General features: G+C 31.1%; 2 protein-coding genes across 7 annotated transcripts; one reads left to right on the top strand and one right to left on the bottom strand.

The window, feature by feature from the left end:
- Window positions 1–1,088: 1,088 nt before the first annotated feature.
- On the bottom strand, window positions 1,089–3,456 carry LOC132910697 (ras-related protein Rab-2). The gene is made up of 4 exons (XM_060966594.1): window positions 3,283–3,456; window positions 2,531–2,670; window positions 2,077–2,433; window positions 1,089–1,985 (listed from the first exon to the last, which is right to left on the bottom strand). The coding sequence occupies exons 1-4, from the start codon at window positions 3,326–3,328 to the stop codon at window positions 1,884–1,886; spliced, it is 645 nt and encodes a 214-aa protein (XP_060822577.1). The 5' UTR covers window positions 3,329–3,456; the 3' UTR covers window positions 1,089–1,883.
- A 715-nt stretch (window positions 3,457–4,171) lies between these two features.
- On the top strand, window positions 4,172–15,370 carry LOC132910655 (tyrosine-protein kinase Abl). 6 transcript variants are annotated; one of them, XM_060966479.1, is made up of 16 exons: window positions 4,172–4,567; window positions 5,311–5,464; window positions 5,631–5,740; window positions 5,926–6,224; window positions 6,301–6,442; window positions 6,540–6,670; window positions 6,764–7,026; window positions 7,772–7,943; window positions 8,044–8,299; window positions 8,398–8,520; window positions 8,693–8,828; window positions 9,095–9,183; window positions 9,672–9,835; window positions 9,928–10,997; window positions 11,131–11,637; window positions 11,764–15,370. In XM_060966479.1, the coding sequence occupies exons 1-16, from the start codon at window positions 4,441–4,443 to the stop codon at window positions 12,272–12,274; spliced, it is 4,254 nt and encodes a 1,417-aa protein (XP_060822462.1). In that variant the 5' UTR covers window positions 4,172–4,440; the 3' UTR covers window positions 12,275–15,370. The 6 variants fall into 6 exon arrangements, with proteins under 6 accessions (XP_060822462.1, XP_060822458.1, XP_060822459.1 ...); XM_060966475.1 differs by having other exon boundaries at window positions 9,095–9,204; window positions 9,624–9,835; XM_060966476.1 differs by having other exon boundaries at window positions 9,077–9,183; window positions 9,624–9,835.
- The last annotated feature ends 11 nt before the right edge of the window (window positions 15,371–15,381 follow it).

Genomic DNA, 15,381 nt, shown 5'->3' with positions numbered 1-15,381 from the left:
ATTTATTTTATCATTTTTTTAAGTTAATATAATACATAAAAATTGACATAAAATAGTTTAGAAATTATGTTAGATTATTAAATGAGGTCATACTTTGCTTTTGAAATAATTCTAATCTTAATTGTCGTCATTTAATTAAAACAAAAAAAAAAAGCGATTGAAATGGACCTAATTAACATACGTTAATAAAGTAAGGGATCTTCACAAATGATTTGCCAGATAATATTATATATTATTAATTAATAATATATATTATTAATATAATTTATAATAGATTCGATTTGAAACATGTAGTGCTGTAAAAAGTACAAATGAAATCGTTGAACATGTATTCAGAATAAAATAAGATATATATGATATGCTCGTGTATATTTCAATAAAAAAAAGTAAATTAAATTTATTATAAATAGACAATATATCATGGATTTCCTATGTTTAATAATATCATTTGATAAATAATTGTGATTCTTCAAGCTGATATACATATTTTAATTTTAAGGATACAACAGTACAATATTTTAAACGGGTGTAAAAATTGAATACTTATTGTGGTAATAAGTTTCGATTATTACATCCATTTGACATTAGATTACATACATCTATTTTTAGTATATTTTAAAACATCATAGAATACTTCGAAAAATGTATGTTGCATATTACAGTAGGTACAAAAACCATTTATAATAAATAAATTCCTTTTTCTTTATAGAATATTATCTGAATTAACATTTTCTACCTAAAATTTTTCTAAATATTTAAGATATTAAAGTATATTAAACTTATAATCAAAACAAAAGTGCATGTGTACTATGTTTATTTTTACATTTAATTGGACAAAATACAGGTAGCATTAGTATTTCTCTATTTTCTTGATTGGTATTACTACTAATGGTTATATGTAGAGAATTTATCTTTAGTAAATATTTAAATTTATTGGACATATTTACTTAAATATAAAAATTATAAAAATGTCTTAGTTTATATGTTGTAATTAGAATACTATATTTCCAAGGCATACCAAAAATAACAATACCAATCATAATTAATAAAATAATATGATTTTTGGTTAGATAGGCCTCACAATAAAATTGATTTATATGTTTTTATATATTCGTCATTTCATACATTGATACATACATATACATGGTGTCGCGTTAGGTAGTCAAGTGTAAATCATATTTTTGACAAATCACTTTGATTTATATATGTATATCAATTATGATTCATTATTAAATTAAATATGATTCTAAGATCAGTGCACAATACATACAATATACAATGTGAACAAATACAAAACATTAAATAGAAGTGCCTATCCTCTCCCGCTTTATCAATGTCCAATAGTAATTAATTTCTTTCTCAGTTTTTTCGTATATTACAATTAAAATTAAGTAATTTTAAATGTAAATGAATAAAAATCTAATGTAGCACTGCATTAATAAAATAACATTAACTTCTTTCTAGCACATTAAAAATAACATTATCTGTATATGTATATGAAAAGCATCTAATATTTTATAGATGTAATTTAAGAACTAATATTACTATACTGCTACAAAGGAATTAAGTACAGAAAGCATGTAACGAACATATTTGAAACTAATAAATTTACATCAGCCAGAATCTGTAAATTAAAAGTTTATTAGGTTTCATGATGTAAGCAATATATAACATTTTCCCTTATAATATTTCTATTTAGTACGTATGTATATGTTATTTTTTTTAAATAATAAATACACCAATAGAGTCACTTGTTACCTCATGATGCGACACGCGCAAAAAAATATACAATGTAATTGGTTGAGAATAAAATGTGGAGCAGGAGTGAAAAGATCAATTTAAATTGGAGAAGGATTAAGCGGTGGACAGGCAACCCCCAGCCCCTAGCAGCATCCACCACCTTGCGTGTTTCCTTGACCACCAGTACCCGCTAATCCACTAGGACTTGTCGGTGAATGTTGTGGTCCAATCTTGATACCATTTGCCTAAGTACATTTAAATTTTGTTTATTAAATGATAATGTCAAAAGTACAATATTGTAATAAAGTTTTTATTATTATAACTCTCTGATTTTACCTCATTATTTATATCAAATACACCTTCTTGAATTTTTTCATAAATTACTTTTGCTGTATTGATAAATGCATCTTCTACATTGATTGCTGTCTTTGCACTGGTTTCCATAAAAACAAGTCCATGTTCTCTTGCAAAAGCTTCACCTTCTTCTCTCCTCACTTCTCTTCTATTATCCAGATCACTCTTATTACCAATTAACATGATCACCATATTAGAATTTGAATGTTGTCTTGCATCCTCTAACCAAGTGGTCAAATGATTAAATGTTTCTCTACGTGTAATATCATATACTAATAAAGCTCCTGCTGCTCCACGATAATATGATCGTGTAATAGAACGAAATGCTTCTTGACCTGCCTATAAGTTCAATTTAATCGTATAAGCAATCATTATTCCTTAAAATTCACTATTGTAAGCATTTGTGAAATTCAACTAAAAAAAACTAAATAATTACAGTATCCCAAATTTGAAGTTTGATTGGCTTCCCATCAATTGTTATCATACGGGCTCCAAACTCAACACCTATTGTTAAATCATGAACAGGCTGGAATCTCTTATCCGTAAACTGCAGAAGTAGACAAGATTTCCCAACCCCTGTTTAAAAATAAGATATCCCTACATTAAACAATTAATGCAGATTGGAGATATTTCCATAAAATTAAAAATCAATGAATTCAACCAAAAAATTAAAAACAAAAACATATAATATTAAAATATATTTATTTATTTATCTTAGTCACATTACAAAGCAAAAAGTTCAAAGATATATTACATTTATATAATAAACAATATATATGAAAGTAAACAAGCGAATTACAATATTATAAAATATTTATAGCAAATTCATAATTACAACATCTAATATAATTTCCTAATAATACTACGTATATACATATATAGTACAAAAAATTTCATATGAAATCTGTTCTGAACATAAATAAATGAATTGGACAGCTTTTAAGTTGACGAAATTATTATAAAAAAAGAAGCTATGTACAGATGTTACAATCAAAGAAATATTTAATTCGTAACATTAAATGTCGTTGCGAAATACGCGCATTATAATTCCTAGAACTGTTGTAGGGTTTACGAATCAAAAATATTATCGTCGAAAGAAACGAAAACAATGAGTCCTGTCACGGTCGACATAGTATAGGACGTAGAAATCATTCGAAATTTGTTTTAGTAGACGCATCAGATAATTACCTGTATCTCCAATAATGATGTACTTGAAAAGGTATGCGTACGACATTTTTCGAAATCACGTAGCAAACAAAGATATCTATACGAAATGCGGATATATTAGAAAACAGAACTTCACTTTTTTTGCTGTCTTATCTCTTCTGCTTCAGCATGACGTCACTGAATCAGTTCGGCAATTCTCGGGATTTTTCGTATTATTCGTAATAAGCTCGGGTTTCCGATATCGCGCTGTCGTCGCTTCAGTCATTGACGTATCTTAGAAACGTTGGCCGTGTTCCAAAATCACGACACTTGATACCTTGCTGACCATAGATATATTAAAATATATATTATATGATTATAATATTGTACAATGGAATCATTAATCTGATATAATTCATATTCCATATGAATTCGTATCACACTATCACGCCTATTTTTTTGTATATTACATTCCACCATTCTTCGTATTCTCTTAACTACGCATATTATCAGAAAAGAAATTCCTCGTCATCATAATATCTTTGATATTATTAACAGATGTAATCAAATTTTATAAATGATTCCTTTCTATAACATTTCTTTTACTAATAAAAAGAAAAGTAACAATGTACACGAACAAATCGAGAATAGATCTGAAATCTAAATATAGTAATTTTATAAAAGAATAATTTATATCGAGAATGATAAATAATTAAACAATTTTAAGTATATTATTATATATTGACTGTTTGTTACAACGAATAGAAATATTTGCGAGGGAAAATAGAATAAGAAATAAATAACAAAGAACTTTGTTAGACTTCGGATGATGTTATCGGTGAATAAAGCTGTTAGCCAATGAAATCTTTGTCCGAGAAATTGATTGTCCAATGAGAATAGAGAAACGACTCTGGTGGTAAGTAAAAGTAGTAAACAGTACGATGCGAATCGAGCTATCGTCGATGTCGAAGCTGTCAAACATGGCGAGAATGTCGATCTTGAATGGTGGTCAAAAATGTGAATAGGAGGTTCGCGTTCGGTGGTGAGATTGGTGAGTCTCGGGTGTTCTCGTCGTCGGCAGAGGCCGACGAGAGATGCGATCGGGAGTTAGACTGTCAGGCCGAAAGTGAATGTGCCGAGTGAACGGCCCCGGCAGTTTTGCGGCCGGGATTAATCTAAGGGCATGCCAATTCGGGAACTATGGGTGCTCAACAAACTAAGGAGAGAATTGTTCCTGTCGGCTCTGCTGCGCGACAGACGCGCAAACAGCCTAGGAACCTCAAGGAATCCCGTCTTGTCGGCTCTAATATATTTACAGAGCACAGCGGTAATTCCTTCTCTTATTTTCCTACTCTCTCGCTTTTTATCTTCTATTCCTTTCTGACTTCCGTCCTTTTCCCACTTCTCTCCCTCACGCTTTCTTCCCCTCTCTACTTAGTTTTCTCTCTTGCGTTCATGCACTTTGTCTGCTTTATAACAGATTATGATTATAGAAGATCAGGAAAATATTAAATAAAGTTGCAAATAACGACATGTATAAAAATAGGCTGTAATTTAGTTATATAATTAATATATGCACATATATATATATTTTTTTTATGTATTTCTTTTATTAAATTTATTATTAATTGTTTTATTATAATTTTGTTATAAAGATAAAACAATTGTTAAATGACTTAATATTCTAAATTAGTTCTTAGTCATTAACACAGATGTATGATAACAGAATCTATTTGTATTGTAAGTTTTGTTTCAGTTACTCTGAATAGCATAATTTCTAATTTTGTAAATTATCTTAAACAATTTAATATCTAATTAATCATAATTGTTAGTTTAATGCATCATATATGATTGTGTTCAATAAAAAGGAAAACAAATATTTTCAGTAGATATTATGTTTTTTTAAATAAGATATTAACATTTGTATATTTTATTAGTGAAAAGAGATGCATCATAACTTTTTCGAAAAGATAAAATGCAGATGAAAATACTGATATTAAATTGTATTAATTAAGTTTCTTACATTAATTTATAGTCATATGCATACAACAGTATTATGATGTTGTGCAGAAGCTCTTTTACAAAGCAGACCGCTACCTCACATTCCGGCATTACCAGATGGTGATCCACCAAATGGGTCCAGCATTCAGTCAATTTCACAACAAGTGAATATTCAACAACATACTGTGGTTTCTTCCACTGGACTTTTGGAGGCTGCGAACAGGTTACTTTATAATATTTATATAATTTTATTACTTTATGAATGATTTTCATTATACAACACATAAATATAAATATTTTATGCTTCAATTTTCAAAAATAAAATATATTTTATATATACAAATTAATTTAATATGAATCTGAATAATATTAAAATATGTATATCACAGGTGGACAAGTAAGGAAAATCTATTGGCACAAGAAGAGGATGATCCTCAACTATTTGTGGCTTTATATGATTTTCAAGCAGGTGGAGAAAATCAGCTCAGTCTTAAAAAAGGTAATTATTTTTTAAAACATACTTGGTGTTCCAGACTTTTTTACACTTTATAAGTAAAGGTAAGATTAAAATATATTATAAAAAGTCCATAGATGTCTTATTACAAATCTGGAGAAAATACCTGGGACACCTTGTATAAATATAAAGATATAAATTTATGTTGTACATTATAAATTTAAATTTAGGGGAGCAAGTGCGCATTCTAAGTTATAATAAGAGTGGCGAATGGTGTGAAGCTCATTCAAGTACTGGTCAAGTAGGATGGGTTCCTTCAAATTATGTTACACCAGTAAATTCCTTGGAGAAACACTCCTGGTATCATGGAAGGATATCCAGGAACGCTGCAGAGTATCTCCTAAGCTCTGGTATAAATGGTAGCTTTCTGGTTCGTGAATCAGAAAGCAGTCCAGGTCAACGCAGTATTTCTCTGCGATATGAGGGTAGGGTATACCATTATAGGATTAACGAAGACAGTGAAGGGAAGGTATAAGTTTCATATATCTTACTAGTAATTAAATGATAAGATATAAACACAGTATTATGAAATATTAATATTTTAGATGTTTGTTACAACTGAAAGCAAATTTAATACTCTGGCAGAATTAGTACACCACCATTCAATGCTTGCTGATGGTTTAATTACACAATTACTTTATCCTGCACCAAAGCACAATAAACCTACTGTTTTCCCACTTAGCCCAGGTATGTGGAAAAAAATAACACATATCATATCTGTGATACTCATGTAAAATTATATAATCATTGTAAAGATGAAATGTATTGAAATTATTTATTTCAGAACCTGATGAATGGGAAATTAATAGGACAGACATAGTCATGAGGCATAAATTAGGTGGGGGGCAATATGGGGATGTCTATGAAGCTGTATGGAAGAGGTATAATATGACTGTGGCTGTAAAAACCTTAAAGGTTAGTCTTTTAATATATTAGTTATAGTTACTATTTATATCATTTTTTATTTTACTTATTTTTGGTTTACTCTTATATACCTTTATTTTATAGGAGGATACAATGGCTCTAAAAGACTTTCTGGAGGAAGCTGCAATAATGAAGGAAATGAAGCATAGAAATCTAGTTCAGTTATTAGGTGTATGTACTCGGGAACCGCCTTTCTACATCATTACAGAGTTCATGAGCAAAGGAAATTTGCTAGATTATTTGCGGAATGAGAGTAAACATCAAATAAATGCCGTCGTTTTGATGCATATGGCTACGCAGATCGCCAGTGGAATGAGTTACTTGGAAAGCAGAAATTTCATTCACAGGTATTGTTTCATACTTTAGAATAAATACATGTTTCTATATGGTATACATGTTACTACATATTTCTAAAGAATGGAATGAAAGTATATTTATCAGTATTTTTCTATTTTATGAACAAACTAATTCTCAAATAATTTTGGTATGTATTTTAATTGTTCTTTCTTTTTATAAATGATTTAATCTTATTTATATTTATTGGAAAAACATATTTTTATATTTTTATCTTGATCTTATGCACTATCACTATGATTCGCGCATAAAAATATTTGCATACTCATTTCAGAATTTTGACCAAATAAAAAATTTTACTGGGGATTACTTAAATTTTTGCAAAAAAAGGCACTAAAAAGACCTAACAAGTAAAGTACATAAAATGTAATGTTCACTTTTTTACATACTGCATATCAAAAAGTAATTAATTTTTTCTATCTCGCAAACTATAACTACATGTCTTAAAATAGTATAGTTTCGTGATTAGTAAAAAATTAGCTTTAAGGTGGTATGTATTATGCAGAAAAGTAATCGTTGCACTTAAAGTATTTTTCTTGTAAGTAGCTGTTTTTAGGGAGCGATTTGTAGCGTCACAAGGATCACTGAAGAAAAGTAATGGCAGATTACAGTGATGATTATGATATGCATATTCTGCACAAAAAAGTACATTCAGTTAGTTAGGAGAAATTTTTTAAATTTCATCATCCTCTCCTCTTAAGAAACGAGCTCGCGTTAACATCGCGACTTTCGAAACAGAGATCTAGCGGCTCGAAACTGCCTAGTGGGTGAAAATCATCTGGTGAAGGTCGCAGACTTCGGCTTGGCCCGGTTGATGAGAGATGATACGTACACGGCTCACGCTGGAGCGAAATTCCCTATAAAATGGACTGCTCCAGAAGGATTAGCATATAATAAATTTTCTACGAAGGTAAAACAAGTTTTCTTATAGTACAGAGTTTTAGGAATTTTTACTCAAATTTGTTTTATTCATATTACATTTGTACTTTATTTGTATCATATATTTGTAGTCTGATGTGTGGGCATTTGGCATCTTACTTTGGGAAATAGCAACCTATGGAATGTCTCCCTACCCTGGTGTTGATTTGACCGATGTCTATCATATGCTGGAAAAAGGCTACAGAATGGAATGTCCACCTGGATGTCCACCAAAAGTATATGAATTGATGCGGCAATGTTGGCAATGGTCTGCTGCTGATAGGCCCACTTTCAAAGAAATTCACCATTCTCTTGAAAATATGTTTCAAGAATCTAGTATTACAGAAGGTAAAATAATCTATCAATTCCATGCAAACATCAGAGATAAAGATGTGTTTTTAAATGTAAGTAATTCGTATAAACATGTATAAAAATTGTGCTTACAGAAGTTGAAAAGCAATTGCAAGGAGGAGGAGAAATTCCTTTACTTTCATACAAAAAATCTCAGACTGGTAGCACTGGAAACATCCATGGGCTTGTTCTAGTTTCTGAACCATTATCTTCTTCAGGTATACATGTATGGACTTCATAGAATATTGTTTTGTGATAATGCTATTATTGCGGGTTATACATAATGCATTAATATGTTTAGGATTAAGTCAATCCTTATTTAATCTTATTTAAAATGAGTTAACTTTTTAATATTACAGCAGTTTACGAACTTCCATTTATTTGTTGTAGATACTACCAGTTCAGTAACAAAACTGAGTACATTCACAGGTGGTATGTCAAGTAAGAACAATAGTAGTATCGTACAAATGAGACGTTCTACAAATAAAAAGGGGAAACAGGCTCCAGCCCCTCCAAAAAGAACGAGGTATGAAACTTTTTTGTTTTCGGTGTAACGAAACCTCGATTATTACATGTTTATTATAATTTTTTTAGATCTGGTTACAATAATAAGTAAATAATAAAATATTATATACACACATATGGAATATACTTTATCTACCACATTACTCGCATAAATCTGCTTTTATTAAATTTCTTTCACATAATCGAGATTTCGAACACCGACAGATATTGATTATATGGTGATACGATAACATAACGATTGGGTAACAGCTTGCTGTCGTCGTGCAGTTCGTTCCGCGACTCTGCCTATCAAGAGCAAGACTCTCAAAACACTGAAACGAACACCATGACTCTCGACGATGCCACGGATCTAAATGGTATTGATAAGATTCTCGAAGGTATTTTCATTCTACTTTAATCGAGCGTACTGATACGTGCACGTACTGCTTCAGTTTCCTACCGTAAGCTCTGTATCCAGCTTTTTATGTTCAATTCTCTCTGCGTTTATATTCTTTTTCGAATTAGATAAATTAACTTTTTATAGTAAAACTGATGGTTAAAAAAGAACGAGTTCATTTTGATATTTTCATCTTTATTATGTTATAACTAATTTGTTTTTATAAATTCATTAAATAACTTATAAGAAGTACTGATATGAAGAAAATTTAATATGTACAAAGGAGACTACTTTTAATTTTTGAACATACTGTTTGTATTTCGTTATGTGAGCTTACGGAACTTGTTCGCTCCCAGCGAAAGGACTCTAAGCAGAAAGAGAATATGTACCGGTACGGTTTGTTGTTAAATGGGAACTCAGGTATTGCGCGAGATCTCGCGACGATGGCTCAAGGAACGATTGCTACAGGAGGCTGTGAAATCGAGGAGGATGGAGAGGGTTCTCAGGGTACGGCGGAACCAAACTTTATCACTCAACCTTCAACGTCTCCGGAACCTATACCTGGCTTGACCTGTTCACAAAAACAAATTAAGCCAAGACCTTATCCATCGAAAGAGCCATTACCACAAAAGGTAGTTCTCTAGTGCAAAGAAATATTAAAGTAGCCTCCAAACAATTTTGAAACTTAAGTCACATAAATAAAAATTTTTTATTTAATTTTTAGTTGGTACAAGTTGGTGCATTAGAAGTACAGAACGTAAAAAGAGCCATTAATCGTTACGGTACATTGCCAAAAGGTGCTAGAATTGGCGCGTATTTAGAGTCTTTACGTCAGAGTGGCATGCCATCGAATCAGGAATCGACGACAGTGGCTTCTTCCATGACACCTGGCACAGTGGAACAACATGAAGCATCTATCGACAATTCGCAACACAGATCTCTTTCTCCTCGTCAAAGTAATTTACGAAGTCAGCCTCAAATGACTCGTAGTAATTCTTCAAGCGGTGTTGTTAATACTTATCAACCTCCAAATTCTCCCCGTACTCGAGTAGTAGCTGTAAGAAAGAATAATCAGTCTGATGCTGTCGGTTTAAGAACTTTTCGGGTTTCAAGTAACTCTAATTTTCGTACTGCGAGCCCATCGAGATCTGTTCAACCGTCGTTAGCTGACTTGGAGTTTCCTCCTCCACCCGCAGATTTGCCTCCTCCACCAGATGAAATTTTTTCTGGACAAGAACAAGCTGAACTACCACCTCCTATTTCTTGCAGCGAAATTTCTCAAATAAGAAATTCTCCTTTATCCATAAGAAAAGCAAAGAGCACAGATTGGCGTTCAAAGGAGGATGAAAATGAGCATCAAGAAGACAGGAATGATGTTAGTAACGCAGAACCCTCTGTGAAAGAAGCGTGTTCGAGGTTTGGAGTTAATTTGAGACGCAGAGAAACTCAAGATAACTCGTGTAGAACTACTGATAATAAAAGAACCGGTTTTAAGTCCAGGATAGAAACAATCGAGCCTGCTGCACCACCAGAAGAAGCACCACCGCCTCCTCCACCACCTCCACCACCAGTTTCCACAAATTCACCTCCTGATAGTTTTGAACGGAAGCCTGGAATGAAAGAGATGTTGGAATTGAAGCTAATAAATGAAATTAAACAAAGTGCAGAAACTAAACATGGTACAACTACGAAAAAACCTGGAGTAATAAGCAGTACTCCATCTGCTCTTTTGGATCCAGCATCACAATTACTTTCGGAACTCTGTGCTAGTTTTAACATGGATTCTGGACAAAGGTAAATCCCAATATATATACATACATCGTGTGTAATAGGTATTTATATATTGGTGTGTTCGTTTTTGCTTTCCTGCATCTTAACTGTAGTTTAAAGTATGTATATATATGTTATATTTTTCTTATCATATTAGACACGCTCAAAATGAGTATGCTGTATCAACTTTAAAAACCAACGAAGCAACTCAAGAACAACAACTTCAAATACATAATACTCATAAAGATTCATGCATATCTTCTCCAGTAACTGAGTCGATACTCTCTAGCGGAAGTGTCGGTTTTAAGTTGAAGAGAGTAGATAAGCGAAATAATCCGCAGAAGGAGGAAACATCTGATGGACAAATAATCGATTTCAAGGCCAGACTTCGAAAAGTTGAGAATGCAGAAAGGGAAAAATCGTTAGAAGAGAAAAGTACTATCACTGAACAATCTTCAGAATCAGAAGAACAACAAGATGATAAGCGCAGAAGCACTGGTAGTATCAGCAGTTTAAAAAAGCTTTGGGAAAATAAAGAATCCTGTGATAGTCAGCCTCACAGTCCAAAACTCAGTGTCAGAGGAAGTAGCGGTAAACAAGAAACTCTTGACCAGACAGAAGATTCACCTGAAGATCATAGTGGAGCCTCAACCCGTAGTCAAAGGTACATCAACGTTTATTATATTTTTTATAATACTTATATATTGCCTACTAAACGGTAATTTTCTAAATCTTCAATTTATTCAATATTATATATAAATAGTCATAAAACATAAATCAATATTTTCAGTTCTGGTAGCAAAAGCGATACTAGACTATGGCCACCACCTGAACCAGAAAAACCAGTTGTTCCTGCAAAACCACTAAAACCATTGTGTTCTTCAACTAAACATTTTGGTTCTTCGATTTACGCAACACCAAACTGTACGAAATCCCAACATGCAGAAGATGATCTAAGTAAACAGAATACAGACTCAAAAACCGCAAAACAGATCGTATTGGAACTTTCAACATTAATTGAGAACAGCGTATTAAATTTGAAAAGTAGCTCAACGATAGTAATGACTAGCTGGCTTCAACTTTCAGACAAGGTAGGGCTGTTACATGGAATGTGCGCTAATCTCGCAGACAGTGGTATCGCACCACATGCGCGGTTTCAGTTTCGCGAACTTCTTGGAAGGTTAGAGCTTCAGGCACGACAACTTCGTGCAGCTGGTACTCGAAATGTCGCAGAGAATACAAGACTTCTCACTGACCTCCAAAACACGATAAAGGATGTTGTCAATACCGTACAAAGATAAACTAGAGAAATTAACATCATTCTCTCTATCTCCACCCTTATTCTCGTCCTCATTTTCATCCGATACTATTTGCAATGTCCCTGTCTGTTACTCAATCATGAAATGTTTTGGACATCTTTGGAAATCTTTCTGAAGTCTTGTATCAGACTTATATGTTTTAACTCCTATGTTGAATGTCAAGCAACTTTATGGTTCTTATCTAATCTCAGTTGAGATCTATTTAAAATACTTCTTTTGCAATGGACATTTTATAAAATTTCTATTGCAATGATTTTCCTAGAAATATTTTTATAATTTTGCTTCTGGAGAGAGTACGCAAACCCAAGGATATTTTAGAGTAAGGCCTCAAGTCGATCTCGGCCTCAATCAAGTACTGATTTGATGGAAAAATAAGAAAAATCTAAAATTAAAATACTAAATTAAAAAAAATATATATATATATTTCTCTCTCAATTTTTTCATCAATACATTTCTTAATATAGACTGCGATTAGCCATTTTCCTTCGGATTTTGAGATATTATTATAATAAAAGTATTATTCTTTTGATATCGAGAAAAAAAGACCATATAGTACGTAAATGTAATTCACTTATATTTTTTATGTATTGAGTTTTGCAAAAAAAGAAAAAAAGAAGAAAAGAAATATGTATTCTCAAGAGCAAAGTGAATTTAGAAGTATGATAAGTATATAAATAAGGATCAAATATACTCTGGTTCCTTAAATTTTTTTAATAATAGTTTTAAATTGATAGAAAAAGGACGAGTAATCGCAGTTTATTGAGACAAAAGAACGCATATTAATCTTATGAATACAGAAAAAAATACTTTTTGTACACTGAACACTTGGTTCTTCTTTTTGTAAATTAATTATGGTTACTTCTACGTCGATCCAACATGTATCCTGTATAAGTGAAAACTCTACGTGAATCATACTCGTCCGCTATACGATAAATGTAGTGATTATAGTTGTCGAGTAAAACATCTCGGTGTTCTTTCATCGAACTTTCTTGCGCCGTGCTTCGTAATATCGTACGCAAAGTCTTAGGCTAGATTATACATCGTAAGTGCGAAAACTTTTAAGCGAGTAAGCCATTTTAATGCGTGAGAGGATGTAACAACTTTTGTATTTGTATAGAGTAAGTCGAATAACAGGTATGCTTAATAATACAGTAAAACTTTGATTAGAGAAATTAATCAGAAAAAATATTCTTAAATTGATGGACTTTTCGATTAATCAACCCCCATTTATTTTATTTGCATATGTAATAGTATCATTTATTTCGTTTTTAACTCATTTATGATATATTGTTTTAGTGTTTTAAAAATATTGTTTGTAATATTTATAAAAATTTTATTGTTTGATGTGTTGATATCTATCGTAAATTTGTTTTCATGCAATAACTATACTAAGCATACATTATTAAAATATGCGTATCTTACATATATAAAAATTTATCAGCCAAAAATATAATACTTGTCAATTTAAATTGATAGTTATATTAATATTACTAATTAATATTGAATAATGGAAAGTTCGATCAAGTATTATAATAATCAAAAATCAGATTTGTATATGATCAAATAGTGTCAAGGTTTTACTGTATATATTTATGTAAATCAGCGGGTGTAATTAATCAAATTTCGAAATATTTTATTTTGTCTACGCATTGCGTAGATTTTCTTCCACAGAGCGCTAGTAAAAAATAAGGACTCCGGATACTTTTTAAAGAAATCGAGGAAAAGAAAGCAAAAACAAACTATCAACTTTAAATAAAAATTAGTATTCATTTTATTTTATTTATCATTCTCTTAGTGTAATATAATTCTACTTAATCGTGAATGAATTCATTAATCAACTTAAATGATTGCGTTTAGTATGCTGCTCGAATTCAAATTGCATTTGCCATTTTGAAAGTTCTTTACACTTAAATATATCAATTTAGTAATTTTCTAACGTTTATTTCTAACTTTCATTTGTTAGTCTTCCAATAACAGTTTCCGGAGTCTGAACTCATGTTTTACTTGATCATTTAAAAATAAGAAACATGCAACGAGAATGAAAATGCCACTCGATTTGCCAATCAAGACGTTTTTCCTTGTAACACTGCCTACATATGGCTACTAGAATACATCGATCGACAACGCTAGTTACGCGAACCGGAATTTCTCTTCTTTCGGTCCGATCACCCAATCATTTCTCTATATTTTTTTTTCTTTTTTTTTTTTTTTTTTTTTTTTTACATCATTTGTACCTGTGATACACCGATCGACTTATCTTTTATCTTCAAATAAAAAAAGCGAGAAAGAGAGGGAGAGAGAGGGTGGGAGGGAAAGAAAGACGAGCGATCGTACGAACGAATCTTCTTGAGAAGTCCTAGATGTATAGATTTTTAATTGGAATTTAAATCAATTCTTAGTTTATTAAGGCAAAGTATTCAATAAAATGTTATCTGTAAATACATAATTATTTTCAAAGGATCACACATAACATTTTAAGTGATCTTTTAGCCTAAATATGTTTAATAATTTTAAAACAATTTTCGATTCTTTTTATAAGAATGATGCTTTACAAACAGTCTTGTCTATTATATGTTAGATAGTTGTATTATAATCTTATTGCATGTTACATTTAATTATGAAATTTCGTTTTATCAATTACTTTTAATCTCATTAATGTTAACTGATAGGAAATATAACACAGTTAATATAAATAGGGAATGTTATGTGTGATTTTTTCAAAATTTTAGTAATTATAGGCAATATTTATAGACCTTAAGAAGTATTACGAACTATATATTGATAGGTATTTCATTTAAAAGGATGTACATTTAGAACTTCTCGGAATCTTATTAATCATTGGATATTTAAGTTGATGAACCGTCAAAGGATATGAAATCGATGTTTTATACGATATGTATCATAGTAATGTTTATGTCTAAGTATTTATATCTATATTTATTTTTAGTTTTTTCTCGTGTAAAGTTATTCCTAAATGATCGACCAACGTACTGATTCATTAATACGAAAATTTTAATATCGCTTTATACATTGATATAAGACCGACGATAGAAATAAAAAGAAATATTGAATCAAGAAGGTCTTTGAAA

The sequence above is a fragment of the Bombus pascuorum genome, chromosome 9 (assembly GCF_905332965.1).
Source record: "Bombus pascuorum chromosome 9, iyBomPasc1.1, whole genome shotgun sequence".
In the NCBI taxonomy this organism is placed as follows: Eukaryota; Metazoa; Arthropoda; class Insecta; order Hymenoptera; family Apidae; genus Bombus; species Bombus pascuorum.
Note: the sequence above shows the minus strand (reverse complement) of the source record. Positions and strands in the feature narration are given on the sequence as shown.

What these genes read in the sequence shown, in the direction of transcription:
- LOC132910655 (XM_060966474.1), top strand. Translation starts at nt 4,441, where the DNA reads ATGGGTGCTCAACAAACTAAGGAGAGAATTGTTCCTGTCGGCTCTGCT. An exon ending in CTTTTGGAGGCTGCGAACAG is followed by an intron (nt 5,465 to 5,630) that starts GTTACTTTATAA and finishes TGTATATCACAG; the next exon opens with GTGGACAAGTAAGGAAAATC. An exon ending in ATAATAAATTTTCTACGAAG is followed by an intron (nt 7,944 to 8,043) that starts GTAAAACAAGTT and finishes ATATATTTGTAG; the next exon opens with TCTGATGTGTGGGCATTTGG.
- LOC132910697 (XM_060966594.1), bottom strand. Translation starts at nt 3,328, where the DNA reads ATGTCGTACGCATACCTTTTCAAGTACATCATTATTGGAGATACAG. An exon ending in CATCATTATTGGAGATACAG is followed by an intron (nt 2,671 to 3,282) that starts GTAATTATCTGA and finishes ATTTTTAAACAG; the next exon opens with GGGTTGGGAAATCTTGTCTA. An exon ending in TATTTGATATAAATAATGAG is followed by an intron (nt 1,986 to 2,076) that starts GTAAAATCAGAG and finishes AAATGTACTTAG; the next exon opens with GCAAATGGTATCAAGATTGG.